Source organism: Globicephala melas, chromosome 15, assembly GCF_963455315.2.
Source record: "Globicephala melas chromosome 15, mGloMel1.2, whole genome shotgun sequence".
Taxonomy (NCBI): Eukaryota; Metazoa; Chordata; class Mammalia; order Artiodactyla; family Delphinidae; genus Globicephala; species Globicephala melas.
This window is the reverse complement of record NC_083328.1, coordinates 60027915-60044573: the sequence shown is the minus strand read 5'-3', so window position 1 is coordinate 60044573 and position 16659 is coordinate 60027915. Positions and strand designations below refer to the sequence as shown.

At 38.7% G+C, this 16659-nt stretch overlaps 1 protein-coding gene across 2 annotated transcripts in view; it reads right to left on the bottom strand.

The window, feature by feature from the left end:
• Positions 1 to 655: 655 nt before the first annotated feature.
• TPX2 (TPX2 microtubule nucleation factor) overlaps positions 656 to 16659 on the bottom strand; it is a 61262-nt gene continuing 45258 nt past the window's right edge. The window contains exons 13-18 of one of the 2 annotated variants that reach the window (XM_030830957.2): positions 12904 to 12999; positions 11703 to 11879; positions 11124 to 11270; positions 6559 to 6670; positions 5722 to 5909; positions 656 to 4322 (exon numbers count right to left, since the gene is read on the bottom strand). In XM_030830957.2, the coding sequence (XP_030686817.1) occupies positions 4212 to 4322; positions 5722 to 5909; positions 6559 to 6670; positions 11124 to 11270; positions 11703 to 11879; positions 12904 to 12999 (831 nt within the window). In that variant the 3' untranslated portion in view covers positions 656 to 4211. The remainder of the gene's footprint in view (positions 4323 to 5721; positions 5910 to 6558; positions 6671 to 11123; positions 11271 to 11702; positions 11880 to 12903; positions 13000 to 16659) is intronic. The other variant, XM_060285443.1, reaches the window with a different exon arrangement.

The following is a 16659-nucleotide window of genomic DNA, read 5'->3' as shown; positions in this document are numbered from 1 at the left end:
TGACCTGACCTCGAGCCTTTGGGACCTGAGGTCACTAGGCCAGGACATCTAGACCCCACACCAGGTCTGCCTCCATGTCACTAGATTCTCATAAGAGGCTTCATACTTCAGCCAGGGAGAAAGCTAGTACATGCCTAAGGTAGTGCCTGAACCACATTATTCAATGGAGAACACATATGAAAAGAGCAAGCTACAGGGTGTAAATTATGACACTATTTGTTGAAAAATAAGAGGGAGCAGGTATGAATACATATAGGCTGACGCCATCTCTGCAAGGGAACACACCTGGCAGCACCAACTATCTCTAAACCCCTTTGTAGCTTTCGAATTTTGAAAGCCATGATATATAACCTTCAAAGAACAAATTAAAATTAAAGGCAAATGCGTAATGCTATAATCTTATTGTTATAAAAAATGCTCTATAAATCTGTGTGTGTACATAAAAAACATTCTGGAAGAATACACAACTGGTAATATTGGGTCACTCCTGGGGAATGGGAGTAGGGGAAGTAAGAGACTTTCGTGTTTTGTTTTATACAGTCTGTATTGTTTTGTTTCCAAAAGGCAGTACAGCCCTCTGTATCTACAGGTTCCATATCTATAGATTCAACCAACCATGGATCAAAAATACTTGGAAAAAAAAAAAAGTCCAGAAAGTTCCAAAAAACAAAACTTGAATTTGCTGTACATGTGCAACTATTTATGTATAATTTACATTGTCTTTACAACGATTTACATTGTATTAGGTATTATAAGTAATCTAGAGATGATTTAAGGTATATGGGAGGATGTGCATAGGTTATATGCAAATACACCATTTTAAATGTGACTTGAGCATCTGTGGAGTTTGGTATCCACAGGGGGTCCTGGAACCAATCCCCTGTGGATACTGAGGGATGACTATACTACTTTCATAATTTTTACATAAAAAAAGAAACACCTTTAAGAACTGCAATCTCACCTCCAACAAGAACCTCTAAACTCCTCCTGCAGCATTTTTTCTGTCTGTCTCATGCTACTCAGTCACATCTTATCCTGTGTTACAATTGTTTGTGTATAAGACTTATCTATTAAATGCTGGAGCAACTGCCACTGCAGTGTGTCCACCACTCAAGCTCCACTTTCCAAGGACAAAATTCTGTGGAAAAGAACTGTTAAAGCATAAAACAGCAGTCAAAACGGGAACAAAGCAATTACACAAGAACAAAATGATCAACCAAATTAAGAGTGAAAGGTAATCTTGTATTAATTAGCACAAACTGTTAGCAATGGGGAATCATGACCAAGTCAAAACAACACCGAAAACAGTCCTTCCCAGCAAGTGTGGGAATTCTAACAATCTGAATGTGCACATGTGCTAGGAGTTTTGCAAAACTGCCAAGCAGATTGTGGCAGCCAGATTTCTCAGTAGAATTCAGTAAATCCTATTAGAGGACATGTTCTTTGTTTAGGAAAATTCCAGGGTGACCTCTGAGTGTTGAAAGAGAAGCTCTCTCTTGGACAAGGCCTGAGGGATAAAGAACCTGAATTTCTCTGTAAAATAAAAGCAGAGTTTGAGTTTCAGGGGAAACGGGAGGCTGTCCTAGAAAAATGAAGGTCATGTGAGGTGGTCCAGAAAGAAAGGGCTCAATACTAGACAGGTTGTGCTGAGGAGGAGACCACCAGGAAACTGGGAAATTCTGGGAAGTAAGGGCATCTTAATTTTAAAAGCTATTTGCTCTGAAATAATATAATCCCTCTCTGTTGCCGTAACAGACTGCCAAACAATATCACCCTGATGTGGGTGTGTCCAGAGGGGGCAATCCAGAATGGAGCAAATGGGGTGGAAGGATCCCACAGGTCCATAATTCTCAATACGTAACACTCTTTCTAAAACCCTCAACTTGAGGGCCAGATTTATTCTTCTACCTGAAACAAACAAAACAAAAAATGAACAAAATATATGAAAAAATGATACTAGATGGCAATATATGAATGACAGTGAACTATTAGAGAACTGCTGATACATGGGAGAGAGAAAAGCTACAGAGGAAAGACACAGAGAGGGGATTAAGAGATGAACAGAGAAAAACCAAAGCAAAAGGTGTTCAGAAAAGGAAGTTGTCCCACCCCCATCCAGAGAATCCACAAGAGATATGAGGACTGGGGTAGAACTGGATTTTTCACAGCACAAGGGATGGAGAACTCTATTTCTGTTTGAGGCTGATATCTAAATACCATCCTCATCTACCCCTCCCCCCTCTCTCTCCCCACGTCCAATCTGTTAGCAAGTCTTGTCAGTTACAGCTTCAAAATCCATTCAGAATCCAACCATTTCTCATCACCTCCACTCTACCACCCTAGCCCAGGCCACTATCAGCTCTTACCTGGACAACATCAAGAACCTCCTCACCTTCCTGTTTCCAATCTTACATGCCCCCAAGTCCCCATCCTACTCTATTTTCCACACAGTCAGAGAAACATTTATCACCTGACAGAAGAAGACAGTTACTTGTTTATTGTCTGTCTCCCCTTCTAAAAGGTAACCTCCATGAAGTCAAGGTCTTCTATTTCTGTTCATTGCTATATGCCCAGAGACTAGAATAGTGCCAACGTATATATAGTTAGTACTGAATCAATATTTGTTAAATGAACTACACAAGTTGTTATGGAACTGTACACCACATATCTCTAGGAAATGAATAAAGGAACTGCACTTTGTATCACTCTGTGGGCCTTCAGGAGGCCCAGGGATCTGCAAATCACATCTTGCTTTGTTGCCTGTCACTAAGTCTACAATGGCTTGTACATAATGGTCACTGAATGAATAAACAAAAGGAATATAACATAGGTCTAATATCATATATAGTGCCTAGGCCTAGCCTTGGCAAAAGATGGATGCTTTTATATCTCGTGGTACAGGAATAGATGACTGGTACAGAGTAGAGTTCATAAACAATATCAAGTCTAAAAGAAAATACACTATTGATAACATGGACCTAGCAAATTCTGTGCCAACTATGAGAAATACAGATATGATTAACATAATTTTTATCTTCAAGGACTAACATAATTTTAGTTATCTTCATCTCTACTAGCTTGTAAACAAGTACAAGTAACTCAGTGGTATAACTGTTCTACTAGAGATATACATAAGAAACATTTGGGAGGCACAAAGAAGGAAATCTTACCTTACCTGAGGAGGTCAAATGGTCAAGGAAAGATTTATGAAAAAGATTTTACTAGAGCTGAGTCTTATAAAGAAGAGTTTACCAGATGAGAAAAAACACATTTAGAGAAGAAGGCACAGTCTGTTTTGAAAGCATAACAGGCTTCCAGAGTGGTTCCTAGGAGGGAGTTAACAAAATATGGAAGGATATTCTGTCATAAGACAGAAAAGTCACAAAGCTCTTTCCTTTAAGGACAGAGCCTATGCTTTTAAAAGTTCCTAGACCCTCCTCTCAAAGTACCCACTTCCCCAATAAGATGTGACCTCCAAAGGGGGAAAGATTTAAAAACATCAAATAACAAAATCAGGGAGGGAAGACAAACATATTTATTCCAGTCTAGGTCACTGGAGGACTTAAAACGTGTACTACTCAGCGCCCCCTATTATCATCTGCACCAACAAGGGAAGAACGTGCCTGAACAGCAAGCTCTACCCGAGGCCAGCCGATGACTGCTGTGAGGTTCCCGTCAGTCAAGTCTCTTCCTCGTCATGCAGTTAATGAGGCTTCCCCCCTCGTAGCGAAGGGCTCCTTAACTCTAAATTCATTTTGCACAGAGAAGAGGAAAGAATCTGACATACTACTGATGGTTCCTCATTTAATTCATGACTTAAATCCTATCTCAGTATTTAACTATCTTTATTTTCTGATTAAAATAGGAAAAAAAGGGGGGTGGGGGGTAAGGGCAACAGAAATTACACTGTACTGATACAGAGACTTTAAATTCTAGTCAGAGTTAAGACCCATATTAAAGGTCAACTGATGGTTCCAAGGAAATAACTACATGGAGTCTGGTTGAGACATACATGAGTTGAGTCTCATTATTAGCCACAATAATGTAGGAAAACAGCTCTCAATGAAATTGGAGTCCACACTTGTCAGGCATGGGTAGGAAAAAGCCTGGAGAAATGAGTTCTCTCCATGCCCCTGTGACAAAGAAGGCTCCTGGTTTAATGGGAAGAGTAGCTCCAGTTCCCAGACGGTGTCCACAGCTCAAAGCCGAGTTTAGCAGTGGAATCGAGTGGAGAACTTAGGCGATACAGGCACGGTCAAGGGCTGGTCACTTGACTTGACTTCCACACCCTGGTACCTGCGTACTGGATTTGCCTTGTGTACCTGCAGAGTGAGAAAAATAACGTTACCATTGATAAGGATGTTAGACAACTACATTTATGGGTGTTTTTGCTCCTCTTCTTGAGAACATTTTTGTATAGTTTTGCAAATCCCAGTCACTAATTTGGGGGTTGGTGGGAGGCAACACAGTCTAGCAGCAAAGCACAAGAGCTCTGGAGCTCAAGTAGGTTTCTATTCAGGTCTTGCTGGATCCCTCAGCTTGCACCTATCTCCAGTTTGACTGTTCAGTACTAGGGTATGACGGGGCTGTACTCAATTGCAGCAGAAAGAAGATACATGTTAAGAATTTGCCAGAGTACAATCTTAAGATTATTGAGTCTTAATATTCACCAAAAGCATGGACAAAAATAAATAAATAAAATAAAATAACCAAGAAAGGTTGCCAGGAGAAGGCATGGTCCCATCCATCCTTCTTACAGTCTAAAATCAACCCTGAATCAAGCCAGATTAGTAGAGAGTTCTATGATACAGACAATCACAAGAGGCAGGATTCAAGTGCTGAAGAAAAGTCAAAACACTTGAGGCTGGTTTTGTGAGTACATCCAATCAGCATACGGTAGCTTGGATTTTGTCAGGAAACTAGTCCCTTTAATAGTTTGTCCCTAGAGCCCTCCTGTGGCCAGTCATCTCTACCAACAGCTGTATCAGCTGCTGGCTTAGCACTTTTAGACAAAACCTCAACAACTTACATATTGTTATATTCATCCTTTTACTAAGCATATGAAATTCTATCTAAAACTGTTCTTCCTTATTAATGCAGTTAATGTGGCTTGCTGCCCTCCTAGTGAAAGGGTCCTTAACGTGAATTAAGTTTTCTTTTTGGATAACTAATATTTAAATCATTATCTAGTGTTAACATGGAAGGTCACCTGGACTGATATGCACTATAACTCCAAGGAATTTGAGTCAAGTATTAAGAGGAAAATGAAAATATAGTTGTCACACAATTCCCACATCCTTCCCTACCTATGTATTCTAATTGTAAAACACATTGGTTTCCTTAAGCCTTAAGGCAATAATAAAAAGTTAAATAAAGAGTCCTACAAATATATCACTGTGCACTGGTATAGCACCTGATGTCCTCCTTATTTAGACCCCTGGAAGAAATTCTGACTGAATTCAGGATCAAAGATAAATGTATTTGTTAAATAACTAGCTTGTTTATATCACTTAGCAGATCCATGGATCACAATGTATACATCCTTAGCCTCGTTCACTCCTCAACTTTGTCACCAACCCTGGTTTGTCTGACTTCTCATTTTCACTCAACTTTGATGTATCCTTGGAGGCCACCTTAGATCCTTTCTGGAACAAGGCAAGGTACAGATAAAACAAAACAGACGCAACCATGGGTTAGTCAGTGCTCATGCTGCCCAGTTACCAGTTCTTTCCGTAGTCTGGCCAGCTCCTCCTTCTGTTGCTCTTCCTCCTGTTGCCTGGCCTCCTCCAACTGCTGGGCTTTCTGGGCTTCCACCTCAGCCATTCTCTTCTCCAGCTCCTGCCGCTCCTTGGCTCTCTTCTCAGTGGCCAGCTGAAAAGTTTCTTGAACTAGAGAACCAGAAAGGCCCTCTGAGTACAGAAACAGAGAGAATATTGGTGCACAAGCAAGACTTGCATAAACCTAGCCCCACAGATCCAGCAAGTGATAGATATGCATGGCAACAGAAAGGTGGACCTCTAAGGAAGCCTAGTTGGGAGAAAGGTGGAGTAAACCACATACAAAAAGTCCTAAAATTTTAAGGACCCCTATAAATCATTGGAAGGGCCCCTATAAATCATCTAATTAGGAGAAAAGCATGACCTACACAGGTGAAGTAGCTTGCTCAAAACTACATAGTGATTGTGAGACAGATTTAGGAAAAGAATCCCACTTTTCTGAAACACTGCCCAGTGCTTAAGGAATCAAATGTTTTCTATCCAAGGCTTGCTTTAGGGTGAACTCCAGAAAGAAGTCCTGGCTCTCCCTCACTTACTTGCTACTCTCTGGGTGGGGAAAGTAAAATTGTTGTTGAAATGCCAGGTGCTTGTTCTATGAATCTGACCCCAACACACTCTACAAATCAACATAGCTGCTGGATTCAATAAAGAGCTAGGGGAGAAAAAATTAGATCGCCTACAGGCAGATGCTTCTGGTTGACACAGCATTGTACTGACACAACTGAGTCCCAGGAAGTCTAACCATTCTGCCCCAATCCCCCAAGAATACATAAAATACTACCAGTAAGGGATTTTTTCTCTCTCTTAGGAACAAAGGGCTCCTGGGAGATGACGGTGTTTGGACGAGCCTTGAAGCAAGCTGCTTCTTTCTGCTGTTTTAGTTCTTCCTCCAGCTATGAGAAAGAAAATCTGTCAGATAAGCAGCCACACTACTTTCCATAACTACCATCTCAATGACTCAAGTTCGAATGTTTCTGAACAGTTTCATCTACAAAGACAGCAGGTGATTTAATCTAAACTCAATTAAAATTCCTTTTACATTAAGTAGATCAGACTAACAACATCTGAACCCACTGAGAACTAGAAAATACCTTGAAGATACTTTTAAGGCCTACTTAACATCACAAAAAGTAAACAAGTAGACATTAATATACCCCTGGATGTGATCACCTGTAAAGTATTCTCCCTCCCAACCCCCAAAAGAATCTAACCAGAATTTAGTCAAGCCTCTGGATCTGACTATTCATTTATAGGAAATACAGGAGATAGAGGAACATATTAATCAACACGTTGGGAATACAATGAGCAAAACCCAGATTGTAATACCTATAGGAAAACTCTCGCCACTATTACTCAACATAGTTTTGGAAGTCCTAGCCAAGGCAATCAGAGAAGAAAAAAATAATAAAAGGAATACAGACTGGAAAAGAAGAAGTAAAACTGTCACTGTTTGCAGGTAACATGATACTATACATAGAGAATCCTAAAGATGCCACCAGAAAACTACTAGAGCTAATCAATAAATTTGGTAAAGTTGCAGGATACAAAATTGATGCACAGAAATCTCTTGCATTCCTATACACTAATGATGAAAAATCTGAAAGAGAAATTAAGGAAACACTCCCATTTACCACTGCAACAAAAAGAATAAAATACCTACGAATAAATCTATCTAGGGAGACAAAAGACCTGTATGCAGAAACTATAAGACACTGATGTAAAGATGATACAAACAGATGGAGAGATACACCATGTTCTTGGATTGGAAGAATCAACATTGTGAAAATGACTCTACTACCCAAAGCAATCTACAGATTCAATGCAATCTCTATCAAATTACCAATGGCATTTTGTACAGAACTAGAACAAAAAATCTTAAAATTTGTATGGAGACACAAAAGACACCGAACAGCCAAAGCATTCTTGAGGGAAAAAAACAGAGCTGGAGGGCTTCCCTGGTGGCGCAGTGGTTGAGAGTCCGCCTGCCAATGCAGGGGACGTGGGTTCATGCCCCGGTCTGGGAAGATCCCACATGCCGCGGAGCGGCTGGGCCCATGAGCCATGGCCGCTGAGCCTGCGTGTCCGGAGCCTGTGCTCCACAACAGTGAGAGGCTTGTGTACTGCACAAAAAAAAAAAAAAAAAAAAAAAAACAGAGCTGGAGGAATCAGACTCCCTGACTTCACATTATACTACAAAGCTACAGTAATCAAGACAATGTGGGGATTCCCTGGTAGCGCAGTGGTTGAGAGTCCGCCTGCCGATGCAGGGGATGCGGGTTCGTGCCCTGGTCCGGGAAGATCCCACATGCCGCAGAGCGAATGGGCCCATGAGCCATGGCCACTGAGCCTGTGTGTCCGGAGCCTGTGCTCCGCAATGGGAGAGGCCAAAACAGTGAGAGGCCCGCGTACCGCAAAAAAAAAAAAAAAAAAAGACAATATGGTACTGGCACCAAAACAGAAATATAGATCAGTGGAACAGGATAGAAAGCCCAGAGATAAACCCACGCACCTATGGTCAACTAATCTATGACAAAGGAGGCAAGGATATACAATGGAGAAAAGACAGTCTCTTCAATAAGTGGTGCTGGGAAAACTGGACAGCTACATGTAAAAGAATGGAATTAGAACACTCCCTAATACCATACACAAAAATAAACTCATAATGGATTAGGGACCTAACTGTAAGACCGGACACTATAAAACTCTTAGAGGAAAACATAGGAAGAACACTCTTTGACATAAATCACAGCAAGATCTTTTTTGATCCACCTCCTAGAATAATGGAAATAAAAACAAAAATAAACAAATGGGATCTGATGAAACTTAAAAGCTTTTGCAAAGCAAAGGAAACTACAAACAAGACGAAAAGACAACCCTCAGAATGGGAGAAAATATTTGCAAATGGAGAAAGGATTAATCTCCAAAATATATAAACAGCTCATGCAGCTCAATATTAAAAAAACAAACAACCCAATCCAAAAATGGCCAGAAGACCTAAATAGACATTTCTCCAAAGAAGACATACAGGTGGCCAAGAAGCACATGAAAAGCTGCCCAACATTACTAATTATTAGAGAAATGCAAATCAAAACTACAATGAGGTATCACCTCACACCAGTTAGAATGGACATCAAAAGAAAATCTACAAACAACAAATGCTGGAGAGGGTGTGGAGAAAAGGGAACCCTCTTTTTTTTTTTTGAAGAGGGAACCCTCTTGCACTGCTGGTGGGGATGTAAATTGATACAGCCACTATGGAGAACAGTATGGAGGTTCCTTAAAAAACTAAAAATAGAATTACCATATGACCCAGCAATCCCACTCCTGGGCATATACCCAGAGAAAACCACAATTCAAAAAGACACATGCACCCCAATGTTCATTGCAGCCCTGTTTACAATAGCCAGGTCAAGGAAGCAACCTAAATGCCCATCAACAGACGAATGGATAAAGAAGATGTGGTACATGTTTACGATGGAATATTACTCAGCCATAAAAAGGAACAAAACTGGGTCATTTGTAGAGACATGGATGGATCTAGAGACTGCCATACAGAGTGAACTAAGTCAGAAAGAGAAAAACAAATATCGTATATTAACACATATATGTGCAACCTAGAAAAATGGTACAGATGAACCGGTTTGCAGGGCAGAAAGAGAGACACAGATATAGAAAACAAACGTATGGACACCAAGGGGGGAAAGTGGTGGCGGGGGGTGGTGGTGGTGGTGGTGTGATGCACTGGGAGATTGAGACTGACATGTATACACTAATATGTACAAAATGTATAACTAATAAGCACCTGCTGTATAAAAAAATAAAATTCAAAAAAAATGGATGAAAATTAAAAATGAAATTCTATAAGGTCACCTATAACCCCACCATAAATAACTATTATTAACATTTTAGTGTATAACCCCTTTCATATCATATACATGTAAACACATATACTTTTAAAATAAATGGTCATATTATTCATATAAAAAAACCTATAGGAAAATCAAACCAGTTTATTCAACATATAAAATGCAAGTAGAGCAGCCTTTAGATTAAAAGGGATTTAGAGATTTATCAAACAAATATAAAATGTGGACCTTTTCTGGATCCTGATTTGAACAATTTAACTGTTTAAAAAATGAGAGATTAGGGGATATATGAATGCTGACTATTTGTCACTATTAAGGAATTACTGTTAATCTTTTTAAGTGTGATAATAGTATTGTGGTTATGAAATTCTTTTAATCCTTATATTTTAAAGTTACACACTGAAGTAGTTTTGGATGAAATGAGATGACACCTAGGATTTGCTTCAAAGTAATCTTGTATAGGCAGAAGTATCCAGTATAGACATGAGTAGGTAGAAGTGAGATGAAATAAGATTTTCCATGTTTTGATCCCTAGAAAACCAGGTGACAGTTCATGGAAGTTCATTATACTATTTTACTTTTATGTATGACTGAAAAACTTTAAAAAATCTTTTTGTGATGGAAAATATACAGACATTCTATGTCATGGTCCTTGAACGAGAGATTCACTACTGCTTCCAAAGCAACTGTCCTAAGTTCTCCTAGAGAACAGTACCAACAGGGAGCCTACATTTAGTTACTTAAGCAATCATATCTCTTGGGCTTCAAGAGGGATGACTTTCTGCAAACAAAGATTAGGCCAGAGCCCCTTTTGGACAGAGTCCAGAATAAGAGACAATATCAATACTGACAAATTTAGGGATTCAGGAGATTATTTTCCAGACAGGGCAGAATTAGATCCAATTAAACCAGCCAACAACCAATTGACTGTTTTAAATCACCTGTCGTCTATAAAGAGCAAATAGCACACTATGTTGCAAAAACAACATACCATATTAAGAATCTATTCTCACCTCTCAGTTTCTTATCAAAGCACCAGCAGAAAGGAGTGAACATTTAATGAACAAGTCTAATAAATGGAATAGATGAGATCTTTAAGAATCTCCTGACACAAAAAAAGCCTAACAGTTCTCACATTCCCCAGGTGATCACTTACAGCAGAGATCAGCAAACTTACGCCGCAAGCCAAATCCAGTTTGCAACCTCGTTTTGTATAGCCCTTGAGCTAAAAATGGTTTTTATATTTTTAAAGGGTTGAAACACACATACACAGAGAACATGTGACAGAGACCACCTGCACAGCCTAAAATAACACATAGCAAACTTTTTTATAGAAAAAGTTTGCTGACCCCTGATTACAGTGACAGCCCCTAAAATAATCCAGTATGTTAGTTCCCAGAAGTTCAGTGTAGTGGGTCTACCTATTGTAACAAATCAACAATCAAACAATTCACATTTTAGCTGCTCTCCCCAGCCCCACCTGGTGCTTCCAAGTCTGTGCCTTCAGAGCACCTCTTCTGTCAGTCTCAAAGCAGAAAGGCTCAACCTGGGTTGTATTCTTCACCTTCTTCTCCGGCAGGTTAATGGTGTCAAAATGAGGCAAAGGAAGCGCCTTGAATTTGGGCACCTAATAGAAAAGAAAATGTAAGATTTAAAATAAGGTCTTTCTAGCCAGAAAGCAACAACTACTCCAGAATATTTGGATGAATCTAAAAAATAGGAAAGGCCAGTTTTCAAAGCAGCTTGGTGTAGCAGAAAGAGCATTGGGTTCAAAAGGAAATCAAGGTTTTCCTCCCAATATTGCCAATGACCAGCAGCATGATCATGGGCAAGTCACTTAAGCTCCCTGTGCCAGAATGGCACTTAAATAGCCTTATGAAGTATAAATAGGGCAAGTAATTTAATGGCACTTTAAATTACTTGCCCTATTTATACTTCATAAGGCTCTTAGAGGGATCAAAGGAAGTCAGTGATTTATAGTTAAAAGTGCAACATAAAAGATTACCTTTGAGGGATCAAAGAATAGTACTATGCTACTTGGAGAAATGGAAACACCTACCTCCCCTTTCTGCAGTTCTTTTATTTTCTTCTCCTTCTGTAACTGACGTTCTTTGTCTCGAGAATCAAAAGAGAAAGGGCATATTTCCACAGTTCTCCCCACTGGGATTTGGGGCTTAAAAGGCATTCCAAAATATGGCACAGGTTGAGCTCTTATCACTACTGGCTCCTCCTCTTCCTAAAGAAAAAAAATGCAGTTTAGAAACAAGATTCCTCGCTCTCTCTCATCTCCTCTGAATGTGGAGTCAGAAGACATTATATGAGAGAAGTCATTAATTAAGGCAAGTCACTCAACCTCTCAGGTGTCTTAGCTTCCTTTTCTATCAAAGAGGAGTATCTACCAACTCTCAGGGGTGAAACCAGTGTGAAAGCATTTGATAAACTAACATAATTACTCTTAAAGGATCTAAAATTTTTCACAGGAAGGTTGTAAAAACTAAATGAGATCAAACAGTTTGAATAAAATGAAGAACAGAAGAAAAGTACTAACCAAGCATATACCTTGGCCTCTTCTTTGACCCAGACTTCAGACTCCACTAAAACATGTGACTGGGAGTATTCCCAGTTGCCAAACCCAGAATAGGACCAAGTAAGTTGATTGGATTCAAGCTGGTAACATAAGATTACTGTGTATTTTAGTTTCAAATGAACCTATAAAAAGGCTTATGCCTGAGATCTGCTGTAAAATTATCCTAACTCTGGATATTTATAGATAAAATGGGGGATGTAACAAGAAACTAGCCTGATCAATGACAGTTTATATATTCCAACTTCATGAACCATCACCACACAGTCACCTTTGCAACCCTTGGATTAATGGAGATAGTTAAGGACAGGGTGGATGTAACTGCTTAGTATGAATTTTAAAAGTCCCTCACTGAATGGTGACAATAGCTGGGGCAAAATAGAGTATAGGTCTTGGGAACTTTTGATCCACATTACAACAGGGTGATTTCCAATGCAACAGAAACAAACATAGCTCCAATAAGTTACAACCAGTTACCATTGAAAGCCAAAAGATTCATACCCTTACTAACTACTTTGTTCTTGGAAGAGCAAAAACAGATGATCAATCATTCATACCCATTGTTAAGACAACTCCAGACAAGAGTGATGGCCTTTGTATTCCACTAAGTTTAAGAAAGAATAATGCTTAGATTGATTATGTAGAAGGAGTAGAAACCCCCATCCCAGGGAATCACCTCATCTTCTCTGGTGGGCATTCTGATTCTGTTCTTCAGAGCAAAGGCCGGTGACTTGGGGACAGTGATTGGAAGTACTTTCTTTTCAGGAACACCCTGGAAGGAGTAAGCAACTCAATTAGATATCCTAGAACAATCTCTACTAGGCTGTGTGATGAGATCAATCCCTTTCTTAGAAGTTCACATATCAGGAATCAAAAAAAGCTAGTTATTTCAGTATGTTGTTAACTTATCCAACTAAGACTGGTATGTATTAATGCTCCAAAGGTGGATTAACATGACAGAAGAACAGCAAATAACAAAAACATAGTTTGAGTTGCATATTCAACAAAAATAGGATTCATCAAAATCTTTTTTGGTATTTATGAAAAACACTACAAAATAAACTGTCAATATTTTATTGTTTCTCTCCCATTTTATACCCCAATCCCTTAAAAACAAAATCAAAAAGGACTTCCAAATGTTATCTAGGAAAAGAATAGATACTGTCCATTCTCTTAAACCTATTCCACATACATCTCTAAAATAAGAACTTATATTTTAAAATATTAACCTCAAAAGGCAAATGGAAAAAAGTACGGGGCAAGGGTTAGCTTAATTTCCTTTTGCCAAATAACTGGACAAAGAACAAGCAGTTTACAAAGATATACAAGAGGCTCAATCTCAATAATTTTTAAAAATATAAAGTAAAAGTATTTTTCACCTACAAGACTGAGTAATAATTAAAAGACTGGTTAATACCAGTGTTGACAGGTGAAGAGAAATGGGCACTCCTATACAGTTGGGTAAGGTACAGAGCACAAATTGGTACAAACTTTAGGAATTAGCTACTAAATCTTTAAATGGTCATACTCTTTCACCCAATATTACATCTCTAGTATTTGATCTCTAGTTTAGTTTTTAGGTATATTTCAATACAGCATTTTTAAATTTAAATGAATAAAAAAATTGCAAATAACCCTATTACCTATCAAAAAAGAACTGGCTAAATCCTTTCTTAAATTGTGGTACATAACTAATTGTGGTACATGACTAATAAGAATCTACTGTATAGCACAGGGAACTCTACTCAATACTCTGTAATGACCTATATGGGAAAAGAATCTAAAAAAAGAGTGGCTATATGTATAACTGATTCTCTTTGCTGTATAGCAGAAACTAACACAACACTGTAAATCAACTATACTCCAATAAAAAATAATTTTAAAAAATTGTGGTACATCCACACAATAGAATACTATAGTCATCAAAAAGAAGAAAATAAATCTTTATTACTGACAGAACAGTATTCATAATGTTGAGGGGGGAGGGACAAGTTGCTGAAACAAAAAATACTATTATTAAATATTATTTCTGTGTGTTTTTAAGATGTCTTTTAAGAAAAACAAATATATGATATCACTTATATGTGGGATCTAATTTTTTTTAAATGATATAAACGAACTTATTTACAAAACAGACTCACAGATCTTGAAAACAAACTTATGATTATCAAAGGGTGGTGGGGACAGGGATAAATTAGGAGCTGGAGATTAACACACACACACTACTATATATAACATCAATAATCAACAAGGACCTACTGTATAGCACAGAGAACTCTAAATATTCTGTTAATAACCTATATAGGAAAAGAATCTGAAAAAGAATGAATCTATGTATATGTATAACAGAATCACTTTGCTGTACACCTGAAACTAACACAACACTGTAAATCAACTATACTCCAAAAAAATTTATTTAAATAAATTAACTGAATTGAATTAAATTTTTAAAAGATACTTGCGCATATACTAAAAAAATAAAATAAAATGTATATATAATTAATCTAAGCATAGAAAATAAAATATGGAAAGAACACCAAGCTGTTAACTCTCACATATCTTTGAGGGTAGATTAAAAGAGGGATTTAATTTCTATATTCCTTAATTCTAATACATTCAACTTCTCCAAAGATTTTTTTCCCCCTTTGTGATTCCAAAACACTGCCAACATCTCAAATCTTTTCAGACTGAATTATGTATACCATACTATGCACATCATTCAAAACTAACATAATTCTAACTCTCATAGAGTTTACACTATCATGAATCTGGCAATTAACCCTAACTGCAAAATGGTATCTCTAGGGCTACCGTCCTGCATGAAGTGTATGACCAGATCAGTTTTAAAAAATCGGGCTTCCCTGGTGGCGCAGTAGTTGGGGGTCCGCCTGCCGATGCGGGGTACGTGGGTTCGTGCCCCGGTCCGGGAGGATCCCACATGCTACGGAGCGGCTGGGCCTGTGAGCCATGGCTGCTGAGCCTGCGTGTCTGGAGCCTGTGCTCCGCACAGGGAAAGGCCACAACAGTGAGAGGCCCGCGTACCGCAAAAAAAAAAAAATCAAAACAACCTTGAGACATCCTCAGTAACTCCTTATTTCTTATACCCACATCCATATGCTGGCCCCATCAGCTCTCTATTCTGCTTCCTCTCTAACTCTTCACTGTCATGACACAGGCCACATCATCTATTGCCTGTACCATTCCACTAGCCTTCTAACAGTCCTTCAGCTTCTCTCATTCCACCAGTCCATCTTCTTATACAGTCAGAAGATTTGATGTTACTTCCTAACTTAAAATTCTTTAATGGCTCCTACTGCCTACCTACAAAAGTATAACATATTCCTTGGCATGAAGTACAAGGTGTTTCATAATTTGGAACCCTGCCTGACTTTCCAGCCATATCTCTTGCCCCTCTTTAGGCATCACCCTCCATCCACAATGAACTACTAACAGCTACCAAAATTTAACACAAGTTCTCATCACAATGCAATACCTTTGCTTATGCTCTCTCAGAAATGCTCTGGCTGCTTGGAAGCATCTAACCCTTCTTCTCAAACCTCCACTAAAGCATCGCCTCTCTGATAAAACCCTTCAATAGATCACTCCACTCCTCCAGACCTACTGACCCCACTCTCCCCTGTATATAGTCTATCATGGTACATATGAAACTTCATTGCACTTGTTTATTTAGGTATTCATCTCCTCCTGCTAACCTATGAGTGCTTTGAGAGTGGGGACTGTTATTCCATCAACCCCTAATACCTAACACAGACCTTGGCAAGCATAAGGCATTCAGGAAATGTTTGTTGAATGAATACAGTAAGCATGAATAACAGAATTTATACCTTGGACTTGAAGACTCTTGGACTCTAATTTATACCCTGGGAGACTTCTTAATCCCAACAATGCTGCAACTGCTCCAAACATGTTTGGAGTATCTTTCTTGGAGTGGCCTTCAAAGCCAGTTTTAGGGCCATGCAAGGCAATTGCTCAATCCTTACTTTTAATTAAGCAAAACTGTTTCCAGCTCTATTATTTTAGACTACTCAGAAGTTTTAGTTCCCAATGACTTTAGACCAGCCCCTAAGAGCAAATTAATCTTTAAAATATGAAGACTTGCCATCGTTGAAGAGATCCAAAACACTGTGCCACAGGATCCAAGACCAGTGGCTTTTCCAAAATGCTTTCTATAATATCAATCTTTGGAAAGAATTAATAAACTCTCAAGGTGACCACTGTAAAGGGAATGCTCATTCTGCTGTGAAAGTTCTCATACATTTTCTAAAGAAAACCAGAATCACTAGTATAGTAAAATTTAATACAGCAGAACTTGTAATCAGAATGACAAAAGTCTATGAAATGGGTTTCCAAATAATGCTTGCCAGAAAACGACAACAAAAATCTGTTGTTCTACAACATCCTGGACACCTGT